This window comes from Elephas maximus, chromosome 20 (genome assembly GCF_024166365.1).
Source record: "Elephas maximus indicus isolate mEleMax1 chromosome 20, mEleMax1 primary haplotype, whole genome shotgun sequence".
Lineage (NCBI taxonomy): Eukaryota > Metazoa > Chordata > Mammalia > Proboscidea > Elephantidae > Elephas > Elephas maximus.
In genome coordinates this window covers 2,138,070-2,165,813 of record NC_064838.1, presented here as the reverse complement: position 1 = coordinate 2,165,813, position 27,744 = coordinate 2,138,070, and the positions used below count along the sequence as shown (strand labels likewise).

The 27,744-nt window shown below is 44.4% G+C and overlaps 1 protein-coding gene across 4 annotated transcripts in view; it reads right to left on the bottom strand.

The window, feature by feature from the left end:
- Nucleotides 1-27,744, bottom strand: part of PTPRN2 (protein tyrosine phosphatase receptor type N2) — a 1,957,978-nt gene that overhangs the window by 12,320 nt on the left and 1,917,914 nt on the right. For all 4 annotated transcript variants that reach the window (XM_049861881.1, XM_049861880.1, XM_049861883.1 and 1 more), the window contains 3 exons: nt 26,253-26,306; nt 23,357-23,421; nt 1,607-1,680 (listed from right to left, as the gene is read on the bottom strand). In XM_049861881.1, the coding sequence (XP_049717838.1) occupies nt 1,607-1,680; nt 23,357-23,421; nt 26,253-26,306 (193 nt within the window). The remainder of the gene's footprint in view (nt 1-1,606; nt 1,681-23,356; nt 23,422-26,252; nt 26,307-27,744) is intronic.

Sequence of the window (27,744 nt, the reverse complement as noted above, 5' to 3'; positions counted from 1 at the left end):
AAGCTCTGGGGATGCTGTCAGTTCTCGGGCCCAGAAAACCCAGGGGTGCAAGGCAAGTAGTGAAGGAGGGAACTGACCTGCACTCCGAGACTTGACAAGGTTCTCCTAGTGAGATGCACCACCCCATGGGACACACCTGTGGGTGGCTTGTCACTGATGTAGCAGCTGTCACCTGAATCCCTTCCTCTGGTAATAGCTCTCCTAACCTTTATAAAGTATTCTGTGGCAACACTGGGATAATAAGCAGATGTTTACAGTCTCAAGCACCTTCCCACAAGATACTTATAATGGGAAAAATAATAACTTCACAGTGGAGAAACCAGGCAGTCACACCCTTAACCAATCAAAGCAGTAGGTCACCAGCAACGAGACAAAGTCGGCATCTTGGGTCTCCTGATGCGACACGCTGAAAGACAACGGCACTGTGTGCGATTCTCACCCAGATCCATCACCTGAATTCCATCATGATCAAAACTGCCCCAGATTAAAGGAGACTAAGGAGATAGGCCAAGGGTATGCGGGGCGTGATCCTGGGCTGGAAGTTGATCCACAAAAAGATGACTGGCGAGACAGCTGATGAGATCCGAACCAGGCCTATAGTCCATAAATTAGTTATGGTTCTGCGTCAATGTTAACTCCCTACTTTTGATCACTGTACTGTGGTTATACAAGGTGTTAACATTTGGGGGATCTGGGTGAAGAATACATGACAGCTGTTTCAACAACTTTTTTTGAAAGTCTAAAACTATTTCAAAATGGAAAGTTAAAACTTACCAGAAAAATAAGAAATACGCTGTGACTTACAAGGAGTCCCAGGGTGGTGTAAATGGTAACATGCTTGACTACAAACAAAAATGGTCAGCAGTTTGAATCCGCCAGCCACTCCTTGGAAACCCTATGGGGCAGTTCTACTCTGTCCTACAGGGTCACTATGGGCCGGAATCGACTCGACGGCAACGGATTTAACCAATAAGGTACAGATATGCGAAAGCTTTTGTTGCTGTTGGACACAGACATTTACCCACTTTTCCAGTTCTTGTTAACCAAAGGTTAACCAGAAATCTTTCATTTTTATCCCTGTAGTTGCTAACGTGGCCTTTCAATAAGTATGCAAATTACCTATTTTTGGATGCTCAAGGACCCAAGCATACTCTGGGGACAATTCAGACGACCACCATCCTGATGGCCACCACACAGGTGGGAAGCTGAGGAGGGTGGGCAGATGTTTAGCAAACTCAAGACTCTCCCTAGGAGGATGGGAATCTGATCATTTGCCTTTTTCTATAAAAATGCAATGTTTCTTCCTTTCCCATGAATTTGGTTAACAGGGAATTCCAGGGGTTTCAACTCCTTGAGATTTTACTGCGTGTACTTATTTTGAAAATGTCAGAGTTGTTTCAGGAAACACCAGCAGACCTCTTGGGAAGGGGCTAGATGTGTCTTAACCCTAAGTAAGACTGTTCTGGAAGATAGTTAAAGCCGAGAAATCAGCTAGTGACGAACTTTAAATTAAGCCTTATCCTTCCTTCCTCCCTCTTCCCTCATGAAACAACAGCCAAGAGACCCTGTAATGTATTTATGATCCCAGAGGATTGATTGACAGTACCTTTGTCTGGACCATGCCCGGTCTCTGGTCCCTCAAGTGCTCCAGGGTCGCAGCAATATCAATCTCTTTAGCACCTGCAACAAACCACAAATGGGGCTGAGTTCAGCACACAAGATAATCCAGGCTGCACCTGTCAATCTCCTGCTCTCGGGGCTCCCTTTGGGCTCATGGGCCAATTGAAAATTATTACATTCATCCCTCAGCAGACATGGTGGGCAGCTGCAATTTCAGTGTTCATATAAAAAAAAAGCAAGGGTGGCTTTCATTAGCATTAATTCAAGAATGCTTGGTTGAAAAATTGTTGGAAGATGCCTACATCGATTCTTACCAACAGCAAATCATTGCTATCAGGAGCTAAAGCTTTATTAGGTTTTTTTGGGGGGGTGGGGGGTGTATGTGTGTGTGAGATGTTTTAAATTGACAGAAAGCAGTATAAAAGCCTTAATTTCGATTGCATAAGTTTAAAAAAAAATTATTTAAAGAAATGAAAAATTAGGCTCACTAATCTTTGGCTTTTAATGTACAGTTCTCCATCTTTTAAAATTGAGTGTTTCTCAACTTTACATTGAAAGAAAAAAGGTCCTTAATTGCCGAAGCAATACTGAAGAAGAACAAAGTAGGAGGCCTCACACTCCCCGATCTCAGAACATACTATACAGCCAGAGTAATCAAAATGGCCTGGGACTGGTTCGATGGTAGACACACAGACCAGTGGAACAGAACTGAGAACCCAGAAACAAATCCATCTACCTATGGACAACTGATTTTTGACAAGAGGTCAAAGTCCATTCAATGGGCAAGATACAGCCTCTAACAAACACTGCTGGTAAAACTGGGTACTCATTTGCAGAAAAATGAAACAGGCTCTGTACCTCATACCATACTCAAAAACTAACTCAAAATGGATCGAAGATCTAAATGTTAAAAGTGAAAACTATAAAGTTCCTGGCAGACAACATAGGGATAAAACTATGGGACCTAATTTTTTTCAAAAATAGATTATCCGTCACACTAGAAATGCACAAACAGCAGAAGACAAACGAGACAACTAAGATCTCATAAAAATCAAAAGCTTTATCAGAAGAGCAGAAGACAAGCTACAGACTGGGAAGAAGTCTTCGGAAACAACATATCCGATAAGGGTCTAATCTCTAAAATACATAGAAAATTTCAACAACTAAACAACAAAAAGACAAAACAACCCAATTATAAAATGGGCAATGGACATAATCAAAAACTTCACTAAAGAGGACATTCAAGCAGCCAACAAACACATGAAAAATGCTCATAATCATTAGCCATTAGAGAGATGCAAATTAAAACCACAATAAGATACGATCTCACCTCTGCTAAGAAGGCACTGATCAAAACAGAAAATAGCAAATGCTGTTGAGGATGTGGGGAGACTGGAGCCCTTATGCATTCCTAGTGGGACTGTAAAATAATATAAACACTATGGAAAGCGGTACGGTGCTTCCTCAAAAAACTAGAAATGGAACTACCTCATGATCCAGCAATTCCACTCTGAGGTGTATACCCCAAAGACTTAATAAAAGAGCCCCAGATGGACATATGCATACCTATGTTCACTGCAGCAGTATTCACAACAGCAAGAAGATGGAAACAACCTGAGTGTCCATCACTGGATGGACCGTAAACAAAATGGGACACACACATACCATGGAATACTGTGAAGCCACAAGAAGTCACGATGAGCTCCCAAAACAGGTTAGAATTGAGTGTTCTACATTTTAAGACGAATTAGTAAAAATGAAATAGACCTGACTTACTGGTCTGACAGAGATTGGAGAAGCCCCAAGAGTATGGCCCCTGAACACCCTTATAGCTCAGCAACGAAGTCACTGCTGAGGTTCACCCTTCAGCAGAAGACTAGACAGGCCCGTAAAACAAGATCAGACGGAATGGGCACCTGCCCGGGGGCATGGACGAGAAGGCAGCGGGGGACAGGAAGGCCGATAATGGGGAATCAAAGGTCCAGAAAGGAAGGGTGTTGGCAGCCAGTGTCACAAGATATGTGTATTAATTATTTAATGAGAAACTAGTTTGCTCTGTAAACTTTCATCTAAAGTACAATAATTTTAAAAAAGAATTAGTAAACATGCCTGTGACTCTATTTACTGAGAGTTCTCTTCCTATAGACAGCATCTATCTTATATGAAGAGTCCCTGGATGGTGCAAATGTTTGACATGCTCAGGTGCTAACCAAAAGGTTCAGGTCTACCTAGAGGCACCTCGGGAGGAAGGCCTGGTGATCTACTTCCAAAAAATCAGCCACTGAAAACCCTACAGAGCACAGTTCTACCGTGACACACACGGGTCACCACGAGTCAGGGCTGACTCGAGAGCAACTAGCTTCATATATGGGGTGATGCTATTTTCATGAGAATAATTTTGAGTTGAAATTTAACCTTTTCATTCATTGAACACAACCTTGTTTTTCCATTTTTTGCCAGATCCTATGTAGATCGGGAGCCCTGGTGGTGCAGTGGTTAAGCTCAGCAGTTTGAATCCACCAGCTGCTCCTTAGAAACCCTGTGGTAGATAGATAATTAACAAGACAGGACTCCAAGCTCGCAAGCTTTTTACAGCTTAGAGGAAGAGACAAGACACGTCCACCAGTACAACAGTGCCAAATATTATGGGAACTAAAAGAATAAGAACAAGAGATCACCTCTGAAGTGGATTAGGGTCCATTTACCAGACCCCAGACAGGTGTCAGGCATTTCGTGTGCGTCGCTTTGTTCCATCTTTACCACAACACTACGAAGTGAGAACTATTATCCTCCTGTGTGGTAGATGAAGACTGCGCAGAGTGTAAGTGGCTGCGCTCCCTCAGAACCCAACAGCTCAAGGCTTGTGGGGAAGCGTCCTGGAGGTCTGAAGAGCAGACCAAGCTGCCCTGAGCAGAGGAACTCTGTTCCTTTCTCTTTCTATCATAGCCTTGAAGTGGACATCAGGCTAGTGTCCGAATCTGGTTGCACACCAGTCCCTCAACCACAGAATTAGGAGAATACATTAAAAATTTCCAAGGTGGCTTAGTTTTTCAAAGTCTATGATTACATGGCTTTATTTGAGTGGCAACTGAGAAGCCCACAGAGTTGTCAGAGCATGGCAGCATCACGAGCAGGATCGCTGCAGGAAGATACTTCTGATGGTGGAAGGAGAGGAGGTGGAATAATGAGGCCACTGCACATTACCTCCGAGATCAAAGGGGTTTGAGTGTGGAGCTACTGGCAGCTAGAAAGAAAAGGCAGGGGTAGTTGGGAGGCGCTGGGGAGGAAATAAATTCTAAACAAATGTCATATTTGCATAAAAGGCAAATAAAGTGGAAAGTATTGAGAATCTGGAGATAAAGGCTGCTGTGTGGTAGGGTGGTTAGGAGCTTAGACTTAGGAAACAGGTAAGCTGAGCTGATCCCTCATTCTGCCGGGTCCTTGGACAAGTCTCAGTTTCCCCATCTTTGAAGTGAAGCTAATAGAAGTACTTACATCTCGTAGGTTATTGGGTTAGTGCTCGGCATGTTGTAAGCTCTCAATAAATGGCAGTCATTATTATTAGAACCAAGCTGAAAGTCTCCTCAGTTTCCATCTACTAGACAATGAATGCCACCTTAGGTGGCATGAAAACGCCATGAGTATCCACCAACTCTTAAATAGGCGGCTTTATAAGCCAACCAGTTGGCACTGAGTCGCCTCTGACTCATGGTAACCCCACGTGTGTCAGAGTATAACTGCGCTTCACAGGGTTTCCAATGGCTGGTTTTTTTGGAAGTAGATTGCCAGGCCTTTCTTCTGAGCCAGCTGCTTCTATGCCAACCCCAATCTCCAGCCTCTCAGTTAGCAGCCCAGCGTGTTCACCATTTGCACCACCCAGGGACTCTGCCTTTATAAAAGGGATAAATCGCTCTGCTAGAAGAGCAGAAAATTCTCCAGTGAGTCCAGTAAGTCAGAGTTACCTGTCTTTACTCTGAGGAACATTCATTCAGTCAAAAGACACTGTTCAAGTTCATACGTGTGCTTCATTGCTCCTTTTCAGTTGTTAAATTTTTTCAAATTTTTCAAAGGTTGACAAGTCCACAAAAAATAAAATCTCTTTTTTAAAAGTGATCTGAGAATTTAAAAAAACTGAAACAAATGGATGAATGCTGCTCTGCTAATAAGTGGGTAAATCAGAAAGAATGGAAACCAAATGGACTTCAGACAGTGCCGCTGCTTCACAGTCTCACCTACGCCAGCGATCTTCCTAACTTCCCAGCGTAATAACTGACAGGCAGTTAGCACCTACCCCATGAATTTACAGTGATAATTATGCAAGGAAATTGGCTTCTTCAAAAACAGATTTGCCTATATTGAGAGAGACAAGGAAAGAGAGAGACAGAGGGATGTTCGTTTCAGCTCCATGGTCTGAAATTTTTTATCTTCAGCCAGTCTCATCAGAAATATCCAGCAGTCAGATGCAGCACCCATAACTGCCCCTTTTGGTAAGAGCTGCCACTAGCGGCCATGTGTACAGAGGTTTTGCTCTGATTTGGTTTTAAGTGTGAAACATGTCACACCTGTAGGGAGAACTCGTGCCATTTCTGTTCGCCTTCCTTAAAGCATCTCAACATTGGGTGGAAAGTTTTAAGCAGAGAAACAGAGCAATACTGGGGGTAAGCCAAGAGGAAGGCTAACATCTGGAGTCAGGGGGCTCTTCCTATCTCAGCTCCTCCACTTCTGGGACCCTCACCTCCGTCATCATTCCTCACCTCTGCAACGTGCCTTATCAGGATCCAATGAGACGATACATGATTATGGACACGATTTATTGCATACATATATTGTTGTTGTTAGTTGTCCTGAGTCAGCTCCGACCTTACGTGTAACAGAAGGAAGTGTTGCCAGGCCCAGTGTCACGATGGTTGGCGTGTTTGAGCCACTGTGGTGGCGTTGTGTCAGTCCAACTCATTGAGGGTTTCCCTCCTTTTCGCTGACTTTACCAAGGATGAGGACATCAGAGTACATATTAAACACTCAATAAATGATATTCTACTGATTCCATGACAAAACTATAATTATATAATATGCCGGCATCCACTCATGAGCACAGCTATTTAGCTTTGACAGTGATTGCTCAACTTTCTGACCCAGAAGTCATGAATTTTAGGCAAATTAGGTGTGATACAGATCGCTGATTCAACAGACAGAGAAAGTACTCATCCATCCAAAATGTAATTCTGAGGTGCTCGTCTGCGGGACAGACTTTAAAGAGGCCCTCTCTTTTTTAGGTTGCCTAGGGTACTTTCTTCCCTAAAACTGGTTAAAAAATTCTTTCAACAGCTTTTTTATTGTGAAGCACTGTCTGTATGATAAAACTAGTACTGAAGTCTTAAATGTCCTACAGTCACTCACTGGAAATCACTCAGTGGAATTATTTCTTACAGAATTCTAGCTGGGGACATATGATGCTATTAAGAGCTGTAATTGGTATTGGCCAGGAAGGACGGCTTCTCCCTTCACGTTGGCAGTTATCTGTGGAGAGAATAATTGCTGATGGTTGTCTCCCTGAGCTATGGCATGATCCTTTGATAAAATGCTACCAAGAAAATCTCTTTCTTATTTTATTACATTGTGACACCCTTTTGGACTATTGTTTGTGGGGGGAAATGAGAAAAAGGAAGGAGAAAGCCTAATTGGGTTACCCTTAGACAAGGTATTTAAATATGAAACAACAGAGGGAAGATATCTCAGAATTATACTTAGCCTGAAACCAAAATTGAACAGTGGAGGAAATCAAATTAAATGCTTTAAAAATGTATAGCACTAAAATTAGTAAGTAATGGATTTATTAAGTAAAATCAATTGTCTGATGTGGGTGGCTAATGTCTCCTTATATGCTAGTATCAAGAGTAATTAGTAACTTGAAGTGTCCAAAGGGAAAGGAGCTTTAATAAAACTCCCATATGTGATCTTCCATATGGGCCAGAAAGCACAGGAAAAGGAATGCCCAGAGCAGGTACCTGATCTGTATCTATGGCCTCACTGAACACCAACATGACTGCACATGACATGAGACAGAATCCACATTTATAAAACAGATCCATTGGGGTGGGAGGGGGATGGGCTGTGCGTGTCCTTCCTCATTGCATAAAAGGGTTTACTGACTGTAAAGGATTTATTTAAAGCTTCCAATATATAGGAAGCTCCCTCTTGTGAATTTAAAATAGAATTATCTCTTTAAAAATCGAATTTTGCTTACAACATAAAGGTGCAACTAAGTAATATTAAATTCCAGGGAACAGGCCTGTTGGGCGTGATACTCAAGTCAGAGAGCGTGTAAATAGCTAAGGAATTAAAACATATGCAAAGAAAATCCACATAGAAGAAAAGATAGAAGCAAGACAATTTTAACCCTGGATATAGAGGAATGTAGAGTGGGAATCAGTAGGAAACTTCTAGGTATTTCTATTTGAAAAGCATCACAATTATGCAAATAGCAGAGAAATGCAATGTACCTATTACAGCTGCCTTCCTGTTAACGGATTACGTTTAATTTAAGTTGGTGATTTCATGAGTGTACAGTAAACATGGATGCAGACTTCACATTTTGACTAAACCCTATAATGTGGTAGGTGTTAGCTGGGTCAAATTTCTCCCTTGGGCATGGATTCCTCCTTCGTACCCTGGGCACCCAGGAAGACCCAGGCTTCACACCGCATGCCGCAGACATGGGGTACGACACAGGTGGCTGGCATCCTAAAAGACATCAGCCGCCGGGATCCTATTTAATGAACTGCTTGATAAACAATAATTGCTTTTACTATTACTTTCTAATCCACTCAGGGTTCATTGGTTTAGAAGTTTACATATTGGTTAAATACATTTTTAAGACAACAGAGGTTTTTTTTAGCTCTAGCTAACATATTAAAAGGACATTAGTATTACAGTATTAAAACTATTTTTTACAATAGAAGAATCAATTTGAAGTTAAAGAACAATAAGCAAATATTCCACCAGTGTTTCTTTATAAGGTTTGCTTTGATTTCTCTTGGAGCTTGATTATTGGTTAGTGAGTCATGAGACTCAGCTAATTTCATTAGACCCATATTCTTTAAGGTGTGTGTGGGCTGGAATTCACTGTGGACAATACCATCATCACATCCTTAGGAGAGTCGTTCTTCCACATTGCTTCCAATAGCATGTTCAGTAATAATAACTTAATAATCATTAGTAAATTTTATTGCAGATTCTCCCTCAGAAGCTTTTACCAACTACGGGAATACAATGTATACCTTCCTTTAAAAACTAAAACAATATGTATCAAATGGACAGACGAGAAAGGCCTTTAATTTTGCATGAGTAAATTTTCTCAATTCTAGCCTCTGGAAGAATTTAGAAAACACTCTGCTCCTACCTAACTAAATTTTAAAGGAATAAAGAACAAGCATTGATTATTACGAATCCAAAATAAACAAAGCTGAACAATTCATATGTCCTAGGAGGAGAACTATGCTAGTCACGTGTTCCATCTTGGAACGTTTTTGTTTTGTTTTGTGCTCACAGTTTTTACAGGAATGGATAGAGAAGGGTAAGAAAGGCACCGTATTTCTATTTTTTATGTCTGCAGGCCCCACGTGTCTGTCAGTTTTTTGCATCGCGGGAGCTTGCATGTTGCTGGGATGCTGGAAGCTATGCCACCGGTATTCAGATACCAGCGGGGTCATCCACGGTGGACAGGTTCCAGCTGAGCTTCCCGACTAAGACAGATTAGGAAGAAGGGCCTGGCAGTCAACTTCTGAAAAGAATCAGCCAGTGAAAACCTTATGAATAGCAGCGGAACGCTGTCTGATATAGTGCCAGGAGATGAGCCCTTCAGGTTGGAAGGCACTCAGAATAAAACTGGGCAAGAATTGCCTCCTTGAAATAGTCAACCTTAATAATGTGGATGGAGTTAAGCTTCCAGGAGCTTCATTTGCTGACGTGGCATGACTCAAGAAGAAACAGCTGCAAACATCCATTAATAATAGGAATGTGGAATGTATGAAGTATGCTGCAGCAATGGGCTCAAACATAGCAACAAAGGGGCAGTGTCTCGTTCTGTTGACGTAGGGTCACTATGAGTCAGAACCAACTCCATGGCACCTAACGACAACAACAAATGTCTGCAGAATACAGTCAACCCTAGCGTTCAACTGAGTGACAGATGTCCTAGAGTTCCCTTGCATTCAACAGAACAACTGTTACATGGCTCAAAATCACATGGATCAGGGATGCTTAGACTATGTCACGGTCCTGGAAACTCTGCACAGCTAGAGCGCAGTCTGTCTGAACCCGTAATCTGGGCATAAATGCCACCCCTTGACATCAGCGTCACACACACACAGACACACACACAGACACACACACTGTCCTGAGCCTTCTCTGTTGACCAGTTTTTACTCCACAGTTCGTCTGGATGAGCTGAGTCAACCAAAAACCAAAAAAAAAAAAAAAAAAAAAAAAACCAATCCGGTTGCCATAGAGTCAATTCCAACTCTTAGCAACCCTACAGGACAGAGTAGAATTACCCCATAGCGTTTCCAAGGAGCACCCGGTAGGTTCGAACTTCCAACCTTTTGGTTAGCAGCTGTAGCTCTTAACTACTGGGTGACCAGGCTTTCCTAATGAACTAAAAAAAGGCTTCTAAAAATTCTAAAAATTACAATCAGGAAGGTATTTTGCTGACCTTCTAGGTAAATTATATTCTACTTTTTGCAACATTTCACTGGGGTCAAGGGAGATCGCTTGGCATCATATCATTTGAGAGTCAAGGCCATCAGAACCTAGACCAACTAGGTATTTTAAATTTCTTTTTTAAAAATTCTAAATCATTTTCTCCACAAACAAGTAAAGTGTAGTACTCTACGAAGACTGCACTGTCATTTCAAAGTCACCATCCTTTGTCACTTCAGGAGAGGAAGGGAGTCTGCAAAACACTGATAATTTTCTATCAGGTACCGCAGGTACTGACAGGTTCATACAGAGAAGCCAGGCCTAGGTACCCACATGTAAATGAGCACAGGCTAGTTATTTAGAAAAGGAGAAAGTTAGGAAGGGGTGATTATTAAACTTAAAAAAGGACACGATGGATACGGTGCCTATAAAAATTCTGGGAAATATAAAATTGCTCCTACACATAAACTACCAAATTAGAATGCCACCCAGAGTGTGTAAAGGCGAGTGTCACACGCACAAGGAAGTATGAACAAGATGGAAAATGCTGCATTTTCTATAACAGCAGGAGAACGGGGAACACTGTGAATGTCCCCAAACGGGGACGCTTAAATTCATTATGGTACATCCATTTCATGAAACACTGTGCGGCCACTGAAAAGAAGGATGCGCACAGGCTTGTATGGACAAGGGAAAATCCCCAAGATACATTTTAGGGTCTCAATAAATTGTCTGATTAATGAATATATACATGTGTAAGTGTAACTAAGAGGACACACACGCACAGAAAGAAGACCAGCGAGGGCGATGAGACCCTCAGTGAGATGAACTGGCACAACCCTGACGATGGACTCAAACACACCAGTGATTGTGGGGACGACTCAAGACCAGGCTGCATTTCATCTGAGCCAACTCGAAGGCAACTCTCTCTCTCTGTATGTATACATACACACATATATGTACACATATATATATACACACACATACATAAACCAAAAAACCAAACCCAAGGCACTCCAGTCGATTCTGACTCATAGTGTCCCTATAGGACAGAGGAGAACTGCCCCATAGTGTTTCCAAGGAGCAGTTGGTGGATTTGGATTGCTGACCTTTTGGTTAGCAGCCCAGCTCTTAACCACTGCACCACGAGGGCTCCATATATATATACATATAAAAAACTATATTTATATAGTTGTTGCTGTTAGGTGCCATCAGGTCAGTTATATACACTATTTTTTTAAAGGCCTGTTACTAACAATACTGAACATATTTAGCAGGGTGAGAGGTAGGGCTGCTACAGGCAGAATTTCTCATGTATATGTTGTTGTTGTTGTTAGGTACTGTCCAGTTGGTTCTGTCTCATGGTGACCCTATGTACAACAGAAGGAAACGCTGCCCAGTCCTGCGCCATCCTCATAATTATTGTTATGCCTCAGGTCTTTGTTGCAGCCACTGTGTCATTCCATTTCATTGAGGGTCTTCCTCTTCTTCACTGACCCTCTACTCTACCAAGCATGATGTCCTTCTCCAGGGACTGGTCCCTCCTGATAATATGTCCAAAGTAAGTGAGACATAGTCTCACCACCCTCGCTTCTAAGGAGCACTCTGGCTGTGCTTCTTCTGACACAGATTTATTCATTCTTCTGGCAGTCCATGGTGTAGTCAATATTCTTCACTAACACCATAATTCAAAGGCATTAATTCTTCTCTGGCCTTCCATATACATGTATTACTTGAATCTTTTACCCTAAGAATGTATACATGAACTACTTGTAAAATTAAAATATATTAACAAGCCAGGAGCCTGCTGAGGCCAGGAATGAGGCTCTTCAATTCCTTTTTTCCTCTTCCCCCAGGGTCCCTTTGGATGTCATACTAAAATCTCATGTTGCTATTTGTTATGGGTTGAATAGTGTCGCCCCAAAAGATATGCTGAAGTCCTAACTCTTAATACTTGTGAAGATGGCCTTGTCTGGAAATAAGGTCTTTGCAGGTGTAATTAGTTAACATGAGGTCAGACTAGGAGGGGTGGGCTCTAAATCCAATGCGACTGGTGTCATTATAGGAAGACTTACTAGAAAAGACACAGGACAATGGCCATGTGAAGACAGCGAGGCTGCCACAAGCCAAGGAATGCCTGAGGCTACCAGAGCCTGGAAGCAACAAGGAAGGATCTTCCCCTGGAGCCACGAGAGAGGGCCTGGCCCTACTGACGCCCTAATCCCCTACTCGGGCCTCAGGAGCTGCCTGCTGTTGTCAGCCACTGGTCTGCAGTCCTGTTACGGCAGCCACAGGACATGGATGGTGTCCTAAGCTGCAGGTCTGCGATCCTGTTACGGCAGCCACAGGACATGGATGGTGTCCTAAGCCGCGGGTCTGTGGTCTTCTGTTATGGGAGCCACAGGACATGGATGGTGTCCTAAGCCGCAGGTCTGTGGTCCTGTTCCGGCAGCCACAGGACATGGATGCTGTCCTAAGCCGCAGGTCTGTGGTCCTCTGTTCCGGCAGCCACAGGACATGGATGCTGTCCTAAGTCGCAGGTCTGCGGTCCCGTTACAGCAGCCACAGGACATGGATGGTGTCCTAAGCCGCGGGTCTGTGGTTCTCTGTTACGGGAGCCACAGGACATGGATGGTGTCCTAAGCCGCAGGTCTGTGGTCCTGTTCCGGCAGCCACAGGACATGGATGCTGTCCTAAGCCGCAGGTCTGCAGTCCTCTGTTCCGGCAGCCACAGGACATGGATGCTGTCCTAAGCCGCAGGTCTGTGGTCCTGTTCCGGCAGCCACAGGACATGGATGCTGTCCTAAGCCGCAGGTCTGCAGTCCTCTGTTCCGGCAGCCACAGGACATGGATGGTGTCCTAAGCTGCAGGTCTGCGGTCCTGTTCCGGCAGCCACAGGACATGGATGGTGTCCTAAGCCGCAGGTCTGCGGTCCCGTTACGGCAGCCACAGGACATGGATGCTGTCCTAAGTCGCAGGTCTGCGGTCCCGTTACAGCAGCCACAGGACATGGATGGTGTCCTAAGCCGCGGGTCTGCGGTCCTCTGTTACGGGAGCCACAGGACATGGATGCTGTCCTAAGCTGCAGGTCTGCAGTCCTCTGTTCTGGCAGCCACAGGACATGGATGTACCGCTCCAATGAGCTCAGCCTCTCTCTGCTCTTCCAGCCGAGAAGCAAAGCCTTTAGGGTACTTTACCGTAACTCACTCATAAACATGAGTAATAAAATCTCCTCTCACCGCTTCTTTCCTCCCTCCAGGTCTGGCAGTTGTCCCTCAGTCACTCCGATCCTATTCCTGGTTCAAAATATAAATGTACAGCTAGTCCCCCCCCTTAGGAGGCTCACAGCCTGATTGGGGAATCCTTAGTTATAGTCGGGCTTCAGGTTACAGTTTGACAGCAGAACCACTGAGATTTACCTCTCCCTACTTCAGCCAAGCCCCCTTTTCATCATCCAACCTGTAAACAGTTCACACACACACACACACACACACACACACACACACACACACACGACAGAGGACTGAGGAGCAGCTCGGTTGATGGTAAATGACCGCTGTGACTGTCAGCACTGGTCATACACACGTGCCAGCTGAAGTCAGTTGATGTGGACGCTGGGGAGCTTTCCGTGAAGATGACTAGCCCTGAACTGCTGCTTCTCCCCGAGAGTACTGTGAATGGGCCAGCCCTCTGCATCCCGCTCCACGCAGTGTACAAGGTGTGACTCCACACAGTGCCGCTTCCTACTGAAGGAGCAGAGCGGCCTGTGTGGGAACTCTGCCACCAGGAATTAGAGAGGGGATCTTTAGCAGGGGCAGGAAATGCTCTCTCAAAGAAAATCCTTCAATGTCAGGCAAGGAGAAGAAACTTATGCCTGACATATGGGACAATTCTTTGGCAACTGTCCCTGGAAGCTGCCCCTGAAAGCGTGCAGGTTCATGGGGAAGGCCCTTGCTCCTGTGAACAGGGGTCCTTGGATCACAAAGGGACCATCCCAGCAGCAGAAAGGCTGTGGCAGACGGTGCTGGCAGGGGCTCTACCAGGCAGACCAAAAGGGCAGGACCCAGGGCAGACATGGAGAGAGGAAAGGAAATAGAAGCATGGAAGACAGAGAAAAGAGAGAGAGAGAAAAAAAGGTAGTAAAAGTTGGTACTGCAAGGAAACAAGGACAAAAACAATCAGAAAATAACCAAGACATATACAAGGCAAAAAATAAAACTAAGTTAAAAAGAAAACAACATAACAGCTCAAGAAAAAAAGAGGCAGACACAGTTCAACTGCAGGCAGCGGCCGGGCTGGCAGGGATGCCCTCACTCTGTGGGATAGTGGCCAGGCTGGCAGGGATGCCCTCACTCTGTGGGATAGTGGCCAGGCTGGGAGGGATGCCCTCACTCTGGGGAGTAGTGGCTGGGCTGGCAGGGATGCCCTCACTCTGTGGGATAGTGGCCGGGAGGGCAGGGATGCCCACACTCTGTGGGATAGTGGCCAGGCTGGGAGGGATGCCCTCACTCCATGGAGTAGAGGCCAGGCTGGGAGGGATGCCCTCACTCTGGGGTGTAGTGGCTGGGCTGGCAGGGATGCCCTCACTCTGTGGAGTAGTGGCCAGGCTTGGAGGGATGCCCTCACTCTGGGGAGTAGTGGCTGGGCTGGCAGGGATGCCCTCACTCTGTGGGATAGTGGCCGGGAGGGCAGGGATGCCCACACTCTGTGGGATAGTGGCCAGGCTGGGAGGGATGCCCTCACTCTGTGGAGTAGTGGCCAGGCTGGGAGGGATGCCCTCACTCTGGAGGGTAGTGGCCGGGCTGGCAGGGATGCCCTCACTCCATGGAGTAGCACCTGGAGAGAAGGCCTGTGCGGACCTGACAAGGGACCACCCTTACAGGATGGGGAGGAAGAGATAAGTCTTGGGTATCACTGAGAGAAACGTAGATGACATGCTGTGCCCAACGGCTGGGTGAAAAGAGGATGTCCACTAAGGAATGTTCTGGAAGATGTCTGTGAGGGCGGGGCTCACAAACAACTTTAATTTACTGACTTCTTATAGGCCATGGTGCCCGGTGTGTAGTAAGTGTGCAGAGGGGGGAGAAGTGGGGTGGACAACCAAGGAGAGGCAATGTTGATATCCTGCTGTGGGTGAAAGACCATTGCAGGATTCAGACAGCTGTCGGCAGAGGACAGGGGCCCTCGCCCTGCATACGCCTCCATTTGTAAGGGCCCGTGCTGACACCATCAAGACACTGTGAGGCTCATGAGCTCCCCGGGGCATATTGGTGACTGACTGTTCCCAAGGATGGCAACTCGTTTGAGACAAACAGTAGAGTGCGGGCTGCAATGAAGTTCATGAAAGTATCCAGGTAAGATGGGGCTATAATGCCTGCTGACAAGAACTGGTCTCTCCCATTACGTGACCAGCCTCGGTGTTTGTGTTGTGTCCTGGAGCAGGCCTTCTGACACGGTCACTTACTGTGGGCATGCAGTTCTTCCTGCCTCCCTGGAAGTCACTCACAGCTCTGCTCTGTGACGCTGCACAGAGCATCTCACCTGCCAGCTGTCCCGGCTAACAGACCCTCTGCTATGCGGCTCTGAGGACCGTCTGTAAAATGGGGCAGTGACATTTCAGCACCAACATGCTGTCATTATGTCCAGTGCACCAGAGTAGCTCAGGGAAGGGAATATGCTAAAAAATAAGCAAGGAGATAAGGGAGTAAATACCCACACTGCTGCCTGAGTACACTTTTTGTAAAAAAAAAAAAAAAAAAATTAAATTTCTCTACTTAAAAGAAAGTGCATAACAAAAGCTTGCCTCCCCTCCTCTTCCAACACCCCATTCTGGACAATTTTTCCAGGCCGAAACTTCTATGAGCTAGGAGACAAGGCATTATCACCCTGAAGACACGCTGAAGTCAAACATATCCGTGAAAATCCTTTTTGGCTGGCACTTCGCGTTTCTGTGTTTTGGCAGGTTTCCCCACCTCAAGTTACTCTGTGTGGCAGCCTACTTATCCAGGCCAGTCTTGTGCATTAGAGGAGAAACCCCTTGCAGGGCCTCTCCTTTGCACCTGCAACCTGATACCACACAGGTAGGGTCTGGCTCTCCTCTTTCCCCCAAGGCAGGTTCCGGATCCTCTCCTTGGCTCCAGCTCCTTCACCTTCCAACCCTTATTCTACAGCATTGCCAAATTCATCCTGCAGACATACCACTGTATCGCTTTCCGAATGACTCTAGACTGCTACAAGGCAAAGCCGTAGCTGTTGGCCTGTAATCCAAGGCACTCTGTAACCTGATTTCTATGTAGTCTTCCTGCCTTTAGTTTTCCCTACAATCCTAAACCACCTGTGCCCTCCCACTCATCTGCTCTACCTACTGCCTACTGTCCCCTGAAAACATGCTGGGTGGCCATGTAGCTTAGTCCCTGATAGTCCCACTGCCTTTCATGGCCTGAGGTCACTGTCTTGTCCTCTTGGACCCTTACTAATATGCAGAAAGGCCAGGGCTCCAAACCCAATTCTGACTAATTGGATGGCCTTAGCACGTCACCGGATCTCTCTGGATCTGCTTCCTCCCTTTACAACAAAGTGGCCAGAGTATCTCAGGTCAGAAGTCTCAAGTCCCTTTCAGTTCTTGGAGGGAGGAAAAAAAAAACCCAATGGATCCAGCTAAAGTCCAGAGATGTCTGCTGAGCACTAGGATAGGTGGAGGGGTCCCTGAATGGTACAAAGGGTTAAGGTGCTCGGCTACTAGCCGAAAGGTTGGAGGTTCCAGTTTACCAGAGGCACCTTGGGAGAAAGGCCTGGTGATCTACTTCCAAAAAATTAGCCACTGAAAACCCTATGGAGCACAGCACCGCTCTGGCACACATGGGGGCGCCATGAGTTGAAGTCAACTTGGCAGCAGCTGGTTTGGTTTCTTTGAGAGGTGATGGGGAAAGTCCGATGCCCTGTCCCTACAGCCCTCCTGGCTGCACTCATCACCATCCTACGAACCCCAAGCTACACGTTTGTTGTCTGTTTCTCTTGACCACAGGAGGAACTCCACAAGGATGGGGATTTTTTTGTTTTGTTTTGTTTTGTTCACTGCATTTTCCCACTGATACTGTCCCTGGCAAGTAGTAGGGCTCGATAAGTGAGGTTGGACCACATGAAACTGGGTATGTGGTCCTTCTGACCCACTAAAATGGTAATTTCATGGTTTAACCTAATATTCGTCAAATGAAGGAAGGATGCTATGATAATTACTATGAGGAAAGAGCATGAATCCATGACAGGCTAAAGGACGGGAAGGCGCCAGTTGTGGGGGCAGGGGATGGGAACGGGGCACATTGCAGGCCGGTGGAACAGCAAGTCAAAGGTCTTCAGTTTTGCTGAGCTGAAAGGAAGCCAGCAAGGCCAGAGAGGGGCCTCAGGTGAGACTGCATAAACGAGCAGGAGTCAGCTGTGCTGAGGGTTTTGGATTTAAGCTCAAAGTATTCAGGCAGACCACAGAGGGCTTTTCTACTTAAACCATCACACTGATCACTGTGTGGAGAACAGACTGGAAGGGCTAAGAACAGGAGAAGGGGGACCAGTTTAGAAGCTACTGCAGCAATACAGGTGAAAGATGACGGTGGCTGGGCCCAGAGGGATGATAAGAATGGAGAGACGTGGACACCGTTCGACGACCACCTCAATGTTATTCTCCAGGCAGTTATGTCCAAGAGAACCTGCTGCCATGATGGAAAAGTAGATCTGCGGCATCCAATGTGGTGGCCTCCAGCGTCCAATGTGGTGGCCTCTAGTCACATGTGGCACTGGGCATTTGCAAGGTGGCTAGTGTGACCGAGGGGCTGAATTTAAAATTGTATTTAAATAGTCACGTGATTCTAGAGGGATATTAGTTTTAAAAAAAGTTCAATGAGCCACACCACGTTATTTAAAAAGGTATTTTGACAGCTATGTACATGAGGTAGTAAGTCTTGGCGTAAGTGCACATGTGAATGGACAGTCTGGTTAGCCTTCATCCCCACCTTTTAACCTTTCTTGCTTCCCAAAGTTAGTCTTCTGTCTACTTTGACCTGCTATTGAAAGCTGACATCTAACCTGGGCTCTCAACACCAGATTAAGTATAACGTCACCACACGCTGTGCAGCACTCTCGTTTCCGTGGGCCTTCCCCCACCATATCTCATCTGTGCCTCACCCCAGCCCAGGCAGACAAGTTGGTCATATCACCCTCATCTGGGAGGTTCACTGAGGTGTGTAATTTATTTGAGGTCATGTGGCTAAGAAATGGAAGGTCCCACATAGCTTCTCCATCAAAAGACCTCTTCAGAGACGCTCAGTTAGAACAATGGGCTTCCAAGACTCAGAACAATTTACAAAATGATGTGATTCATGAGTTGCAAAATTGGGCCATAAAAGTCTTGCATTTGTTGCTCAGCTATGAACAAAGCAAACACACAAGGGTAGCCACAGAGGGCAAGGAACTATTTCCTCAGCCACCACGCTGGGTTAGGTGTGGGGGGAAGCCCTGTCCATACACACTCTCACTTCATCCTCACAACCACCTATGAAGGGGGAGTGAGTATTCTTTTTGGCACTCCTGCTTTCTGCTACCCAGGAAGGGCAAAATGCAGGGAGAAGCCAGGGGTGCATGACAGAGCGGGACGGGAGAACGATGAGCAGGGTCAGTGCGAGGTGGCCTTACCACCGCATCAGTGACAGTCAGCTCCTTCTGGGGTAGGGCTCTCTATGTAACTATGACAAAATTCAAAAGTAGCGTTCGGCCAAGTGGTAAATATCTGACCTGCAGTTAAGCAGGGGGAGAAGAAACAACCCAAATCTATCTACTGAACCTACCCCATGAGATGTTTATTCATGTACACACTGCAGACAGGAAAAACGGTAACACAGGTCAAGCTGCCGGACGGAGGTTTGGGGTTGGACAGCTGGTGGTGTGAGCATCTCACCGTTTGCTCACACACGATTCCATTACTTAGGAAAGTGCTCCAGTCAATACAAGCTTGAAAGGCAGCTAGCAGCACATTTATGAACGGTCAGAGATTCACAAAGCAAAATGAAATTCCCATTCCTGTGCCCCCTGCCAAACAAAAGAAAAAGGCCTCCCTAAAAAAACCCGACCTCTGGGCTTTCTGAATAACAATAGCAACCCGGGACTGGAATGTGTTTACTCAGCACAGGACTCCGGCAGCAGCGTCCTGAGACCTTTCACATCTCCTCTCCCTGCCCAAACACCATCCTGCTGGGGAGTCCTCAGGCCAGTGGGAGTGTTTCTCCACAGGTGGGTCTCTGCCGCTGCCCCACCGAAGGGGAGCTGAACACCACTCTGCTGGGCTGGGTCACTTCAGGGTGACCAGCAATGTTGTCTCTGGGAGGTTCCACCATTGGCTGACAGCTCTCTATTCCTTAAAAAAAAACCATTATGAAATAGAAAGAAATGCTGGGTAAAGAGATGCCACTGAAGTATAAAAAACAAAAACAAAACCTAGGGAAATTTCTTGGCTGAAAAAACACAGAAGCCAAGGCCTTCCATGAAAGAGGGATATGTTCCCTAAAAACGAATTCTGATGCAAAATATTATTTATTCCTTAGAAACACTGCCACAGCAACAGAAATAACCAACATGCAAAAGTATTTTACACAGACTGATACTGACTTTCCCACTGCAAGATGCCTATTTACTTTGATTGCAAAATGCATTATTGACTACTTGCTAATAAACTAGACAGTGGAAAAAGAACTTAAATTATTCTAAGTTTATTCCTAAAAGCCCTTAAAATAGGAGCGAAGGCCTTAATCCTTAAAAGCCTTTCTGAAAGAAACGCAGTGGATGCCTTCTGCCGGTGCAGCTGGGCCCGTCTGAAAGTGCACTTAGGTTCTTACGTTGAGAACTGAAGGACTCTAACGTTACTGCTAGCGCTGCACATAAAAGCTTTGGAAATGGCATTCTTTGGTCCTCGTGCAATTCATTCTTTTTTAGAAAAGGAAATGGGAAGAAAGGTTTCATGTCCAGGCCTTTGGGCCTTTGATCATTTGATGAACACTGTATCGGCAACCTGGGCCTCAAACTTCTCAGGCCAGACAAAGAGGCCCAGGCCTCACAGGCCTGGCCTTGGTTCCTGCCAGAACAAAACCCCTGGCTGCCTCACAGTGTGGCGGCCTGGGAAAGACCCACCTCGGCCAGGCAGAGATGCCCAAGCTGCCCTTTGATCTTGCATGCAGCCCCGGCCCAGGCTCCGGGTCAAGGGATTTCCCACTGCACAACGTGTCGGCAGAGGGGAGCAGGTCAAGAGCAAAATGGGGGGTGACCAATCTTAAGAAAAACCCCATGACTCCCCTCTTTGGCCAGTTTCACATGACTGCCTCGTATTGTTTAACACCAGGCCCACACTTGAAATGGAATTTGACATTACATGGTACAATGGAGGCGATAAATGGCTTTCCTGAGCGCTCAAACAATAACGTCAACCCTCCCTTAGGAGGCCGAGAGCCCAAAACTGCAGCATTGTTTGCGTCTACTTGTTTCTGGGACTAAACTTGCACGTACTTGAAGTCCAGGTTGTACCGGATCACGTTGGTGGAGACCAAAATAATCCAAACCTTGAGAGGACGTAAGCATCTGTTCCACCTTCTGCCACCCTTCCCCTTGTAAGACTGAGTTTCTATTCCAAATCTGTGCCTATTAAGGAGTTTACCGTGCCACGTTGTTTTACGAACGTGCGCGTGTCCTAAAACATTTGGGTGAAAAAAATCTGTGTTGTTCTGGAGGTTTGGGGATGTAATAGAAGAAAAATATTTATGTGCGTGAGCGACAGAGAAGGGTGGGTGATAAGGACAGAAAATATAAATCCCATTGATAACGTTGTGCTTCGAGAACTTAAAATTTGCAAATGAAAAGACATATCTAATGAAACACAACAGCATTAATAGACAAAGAAAACTGTACTTTTAATTACGAAAGCTCACATTGTTATTTCCTAAAAGAGAAAAAAACTTTATTAAAAGCACCATCAGGGCATTTTTGTTTTGTCTTTGTCTCTTTTTACATCTCCAGCACTAAACTAATTTAGAGTGCCCAAAATAATATTTGGTGGTACAAAACCCAACTGCAAAGAGTTTTCCTGCATGCTCTGTGCGCAGCAGGTGTGGGATGGCACACAGGGCACCAGGGCAGACTTTGGTCCTGTGGGAACAAGGAACCATGGGACTCCAGGTAATCCACTTACCCTCTCCAGTACTGATGTGCAAAATTATGGGCTATTATTTTAGCTTCCACATCTGTATCCTTGGGCTAGAGAGGTGGTATATTTTTTAGCAGAAAAAAGTAGAGTTAAGGAAAACGGCTATTTTGGAATTTGTATGACAATGTATAGAAACTCATTTCTATATTCACTATCTTCTCCCATTGGTGGGCAGAGAATGAAAAGCGAGGGACTGCCCAGGATGTTTTCGAAGGTGCAGGCCTGTACTTACGTACATGTATGTGCATGTGTGCATGCGTGTGTTGACCCAGAAAGATTTATTCACAGGTGGTAAAGAAACCATAATATCACCCATTTCTGTATTTGCCAAAGTCTGTCCCACATGCTGGGATAAAGAAAGCTGAACGAGTTTCGTTACTGCAGGACTTTATTGTGCTAACATGCATCAAGAGTCTCCAAGAGGCATTTTTTTTTTTTTTTTTCCAAGAGGCATACTGACTATGAATTCTTTTCCCAAACTTGTTTGACGATGGCGTTCTCTCTCTGGCCTCTTTTTTTGAAGCAATTACTTTCAGGTTTGGTGTACTGTGGACTGCATTTTGAGAAACACCAGGTTAGCTCATTTCTGCATTTTCGTATGAGGAAGCTAGGGCCGGGAGAGGTTAAAAGCTTTGCTAAGTGATGAAGCTCGTCAGTGGCAGAACTGGGACCACATCACAGCTCTGTCCTCCGCATATTTCTCCTGCACTGTGTGGTTTCTAAAGTTCATTCTGACACTACACTGCTTTGAGTCTAAGATGCTGTGCACTCTTTGAGAGGAAATTGTAGCTTTTACCTATATTTACAGGTAAAAAAATAGTACTACTTTTTGAGAATACTAAAACACTTTTCAGTTTTGTACTCCTTCAAGAGTACAAACAGAATTCACTTAGATAACACGATGTTACAAACAACAACAAAAACTCTTCATAAGGGTTGATATAGGATGATTTATATCTGAAGGTAATTACTATCAGTAATTATCAGATCAGTGATGAGAATCTAGTACAAAACCTAAATAAACCCATTGCCATAGGGTCGATTTTGACTCACAGTGACCTTATAGGACAAAGTAGAACTGCCCCATAGAGTTTCCAGCCAAGGAGCAGCTTGGTGGATTCGAACTGTCAACCTTCTGGTTAGCAGCCCAGCTCTCAAACATGGTTGTAATCTGCAAATACAGTTTTAAATAGGGCTTTGATCTGTTTTGTCCTAGTTCACACCCCTGCTGAGAATCTGCATTTCTAACAAGCTCCCAGGCAATGCTAATGCTGCTGGTTGGGGATCAATTTTGAGAACCACTAGTAGAGCAGTGGCTCACAAAATTTATTATACTTAAGAATCACCTGGGGAATCCCCTTAAAATGTAGCTTCTCATTCAATAATTCTGGGGTGGAAATGCAAATTCTCAGCAGGGGTTCGAACCGGAACAAACCGGTTTTAAATACCAGTGGTGGTTTATACAAAATACTTTAAGGATATTCTAAGCTCGTATGACATTTAAAAATCCAGAGGCTGCATTATTCACAATATTGATATTCACATCATAATCCATTTGACAATATTTATCAAGCACCTACTATGGGCTAAGCACAGTGTGAGATGCTTAGTAGAGAGCCTGGTAACAAAGGGTGAACCTCAGAAAGGTGCTTGCTGCAAACAGCCTCAATATGATTCGGGAAAGGAACAACAATCCTCTAATTTTTTCTGAAGGCCTTCTGTGAATATTACACCCTGTGTTGCCATAGCAACGTCATCACATATCTCAGCCACAACAAAGCCAGCCAGGCTTTTGAATCTCACCTTTGGCCATCTTATTGAGAACCATGTCAATCAGCACGTAGGTGCCGCTTCGTCCTGCGCCGTCACTGTCAACAGAAGGAGAGAAAATGAAAATGCTATCCACACACAGTTACACCAAACACACGAAAACAGCTAGCAACAATCCACTTCATTCTACACCTAAGTGGGGCCAGCACAGAAAGGCTGGTTGTGAATTGGAGAGAAATAGCAAAGAAGTGAGGCTGGGAAGAATCCCGGGGTGGAGGCGGAGAGGAGGAGGAAGAAAGGAAGACAGGGAAGGAGAAGAGAAACACGAAAGCTTTCCTCCGTCCTAGCAGCTCTTCAGGGATTAACTACTGTGCATGGCTATGTTTCGCTCTCTCTTTTTTTTTTTCCTCCTTGGCCAAAGACGTGGTAAGTTTTACCAGAAAAAAAAAATTGAAATAAAGAAATTTTTGCCTATTTCAGAGTTGATGGCATTTGCATTTAAAATAGCTGAAAAATACTTTCTATATGATTATTGGGTAATCCACCCAGCAAAAAGGAAGGCTACGTGGCGGGTCGGCCTTCATCAGTGGACGCTGCAGTCACGTGTGGCATCCCCCCCCCATGCGTCACTGCCTCTGGGGCAGGAATATACAAAGCATTTGTTACTTAATCGCATTCTTAAAAAAGCACTTTCATTTCGTTTCCTCTCATCCCACCAGCTATAATTGGAATATTTACCATCTGGACTAAAGTTGTAAAAAATGTTTTGCATTGTGTCTCAACAGTAGCAAATGGGGGAAAAAAAAAACAAGATGGATTTTCTGGGCGAAAAGCAGCACCAGCATCATTTTTTTTTTTTTTAAATAAGGAATGTTTTCAACCATTTCTTTTCCTCACGTAGGCTGTCACTGAGTTACGTGAGTTTGAGAGACCCTCTCCAAACCAAACAGGGCTGATTTCCACATCCACGACTGGCTTTCAAATGAAGAAACGTTCTCTTAATTATACTCCTAGCAAAATAAACTGTGACCCTAAGAAAAAATAAATACTTCCACCTCAAGACCAGTAATTCTGTGACCAAATGACAAACCGTTTGCCTTGAGTTTCTGATTTGCATGTTGGCCTGTAATTCTGAGACATCATAGCTAAGCCGACAGGTTGATCTTTTACAGTAAAGAACCACTAAGTTTGGCTTTAACATGTTTCCTGAAGTCCGTGAAAAAAGCTGCAGTTGGGACAGATACATATTTCACAAATTTCCTTTCATAACATACGTGCATCTTTGCTGCATTATTACCGAAGAGGAAGCACCAACCCTTGTCTGCCATTTAACCCTCACCGTTCATCACAAATGACTGCAGATCACTTTTCTGTTTTTGAGTGTTTTCCTCACTTCTCTTGTCTGGCTAACATATATTCACTTGAATATTTTAAGACATACTACAAAGTGTCCAATTAATTGCAGCTTACCTGTACTTGTAGGTAAAGAAAAGTTCTACTCTACTTTTTTGAGAATACCAAAATGCACTTAAGTCTGACCCTCCTCTCTCATAGAAAGGCGTGCATGCATGCATACACAGACACACAAACACACACAGACACAACACACACAAGACACAGATATACACAGACACAGACACACACAGACACACACACAACACACACAGACACAACATACACAGACACAACACACACACAAACACACACACACAACACACACACAAGACACAGACACACACAGACACAGACAGACACACACAGACATACACAGACACACACACAACACACACAGACACAACACACACAGACACAACACACACACAGACACAACACACACACACAGACACACACAACACACACACAGACACAACACAGACACAAAGACACACACACAGACACAACCCACACAGACACAACCCACACAGACACAACCCACACAGACACAACCCACACAGACACAACACACACACCAACACACACAGACACAACACAGACACAACACACACAACACACACTGACACAGACACACACACTGACACACACACATACACCAACACACACAACACACAAACACACAGACACACGGATACACACACGGACACAGACACACACACAGACACACACAGAGAGACAGACACAGACACACACAGAAACCACACACACAACACACACTGACACACAACACACACACACACAGACACGGACACACAGACACACACGCAAACACACGCACACACACAACACACACACACAACACACACACACACACACACACTTGTTTCTTGATTGAATTGACCAACTTGGTATTTGATCTTTGGGGACAGATTTCCTTTTGACCCCAGGCAGGAAAACTGAGTACAAGTTCTTTATCAAAAATAGCCAAGTATCAAGCCAAGTAGAAGAGCACCATTAGATGAAGTTCTCTCAGAGTGGATCTGTTCACACTGGTGGGACTTTAACCTGGTGGAGGGTATGATCCTTTGACTTTCCAGCCAAAGGCCTAGATTTACATAATAAACGAGGAGGTTTGTGGTCACAGCATGTGCCTGTGTGACTGACCCTGTGTGTGTGAACCAGGCAGCCTTCTCTCCCTGTCTGCACAGGGCGGCCGAGACAGTGTAAGACATCGAGAGCCTGTCCTGAACTTTGTGCTGTGGCACCACGAGGTTTTAGGAAAAAATAAGGTGGTAGGGCGTGAACATTCGGACATACATCACGGTAGTTTGCCAGAAAGAAAGCACATCACGGACAGTTCACACATGAATAATGAAAGAAACGGAAAACTAAGTTTATGTCTTTGGTTTCCTTTAGAAATATCCCTTAAATGTGTTTATGATGCAGTGAGGAAGTTAAACTTCTATATTTAATTACATAGTTTATATTTTGAGGTAGCAACATCTTCTTAATTCATGTTAAAAGTTGTACTTGCCTGCAATGAACAATTATTGGACAAGAACGGCCCCTGTAGCACTTGTTTACTTTTCTGAAATAAAAAGAGACATAAAAATTACAGTTCTGCACCATGACTCCATACGTTATCCAAAATAACTAGTAAGCCAAAGCAAATAGTGCGTATCTTTAAAAATACTTCACAATAGCCTTTTTGAAAAAAGAAAACCCAAATTACAGGCACATTTTCAAAGATTTATTTTTCTTTTCAATATTAAATTATTAAACAAAGCTTTAAAAACAATTCTTACATTTTCACAAAGTTGTTTTCCCCCTTTTGCAAGTATGAACTCCAGGCTTTGGTCAACGGGTCATCACCTTATGCCCCCACCCAGAACCCCAATTCCTCTCTTTCTCTCTCTCAACCTTTCCCTCTCTCTTCCCTTCTTTTTTTTTTTTTGGTTCAGTTGATCTGACTTTTTGTTATGATATGAATATCTATATTCATCACTGAAATTTTAGAGTTTTGTAATTTAGGTCAAAATGTGTCATAGTCTAGACACAATGGAATACAGTGTTACTGTATTGTCTAAACACAGCATCTTAAAGGTCCATTTTACAGAGTCTGTTTTTAATCTGTCAGTTTTTTGTAAGGATATCTAAATTACAGAGAAACAAGAGAAATCTTTTAAATTTTATATACCTTTTCATTTTTAAGTGTGTTTAAAAACAACTCCATTGTGTAGACTGTCGATCAGAGGTATGAAAATTAACAATAAGCTTATTTTAAGATTTTATAACCAACCCCTAACTCAAAACTTTAACTCAAAACAAAGGGCTGATTCTAAATTCATCGTATAAGCTCTATATTTTTTAATTCAGTGAAACAACTAAAAGTATTTACAAAGTGCATCCAAATACTCAGTAAAATATTTCTAAATAAAGAAAATGAAAGACAGGATCTTTGTTTACTGGAAGGAAAAAAATGTGTGAGGGAGTGTGTTCTAAAACGTGCTGTATGAATTTCTACAATCTAAGTCAAGAAGTAAAATTTTTGAAAAAGGAATGATAATACAGAAAATTTTTTTCCTTGGACCAGAAATGGGAAATGTCACCTTTCTTTGCAAAGGTTTGCCTACTCAGCACAAAACGGTCAGCTGAAAGTGAAAATTCAATCAGCCGTTGCTCGTCTAAAGAACACCAAATGCCAAGAAGAAATGCGCGTGGAAAGGGAGGAGTCGAAAGTAGGCCTGGACTGATGAACAGAGTAGATATCCTCATGTCTTGTAACCCAGATATAAGACTGTTTTTCCTATTTCCTCTATTCCCACTCGTGGAGGCCCCACGTGTGCCAGAGTAGAGCTGTGCTCACAGGGTTTTCAGGGGCTGATTTTTTGGAAGTAGATTGCCAGGCCTTTCTTCCAAGGCACCTCTGGGTAGACCTGAACCTCCAACCTTCCAGTTAGCAGCTGAGCTCATTAACAGTTTGCATCACCCAGGGCGCCCCGATCTGAACAGCATAAAGTAACTTG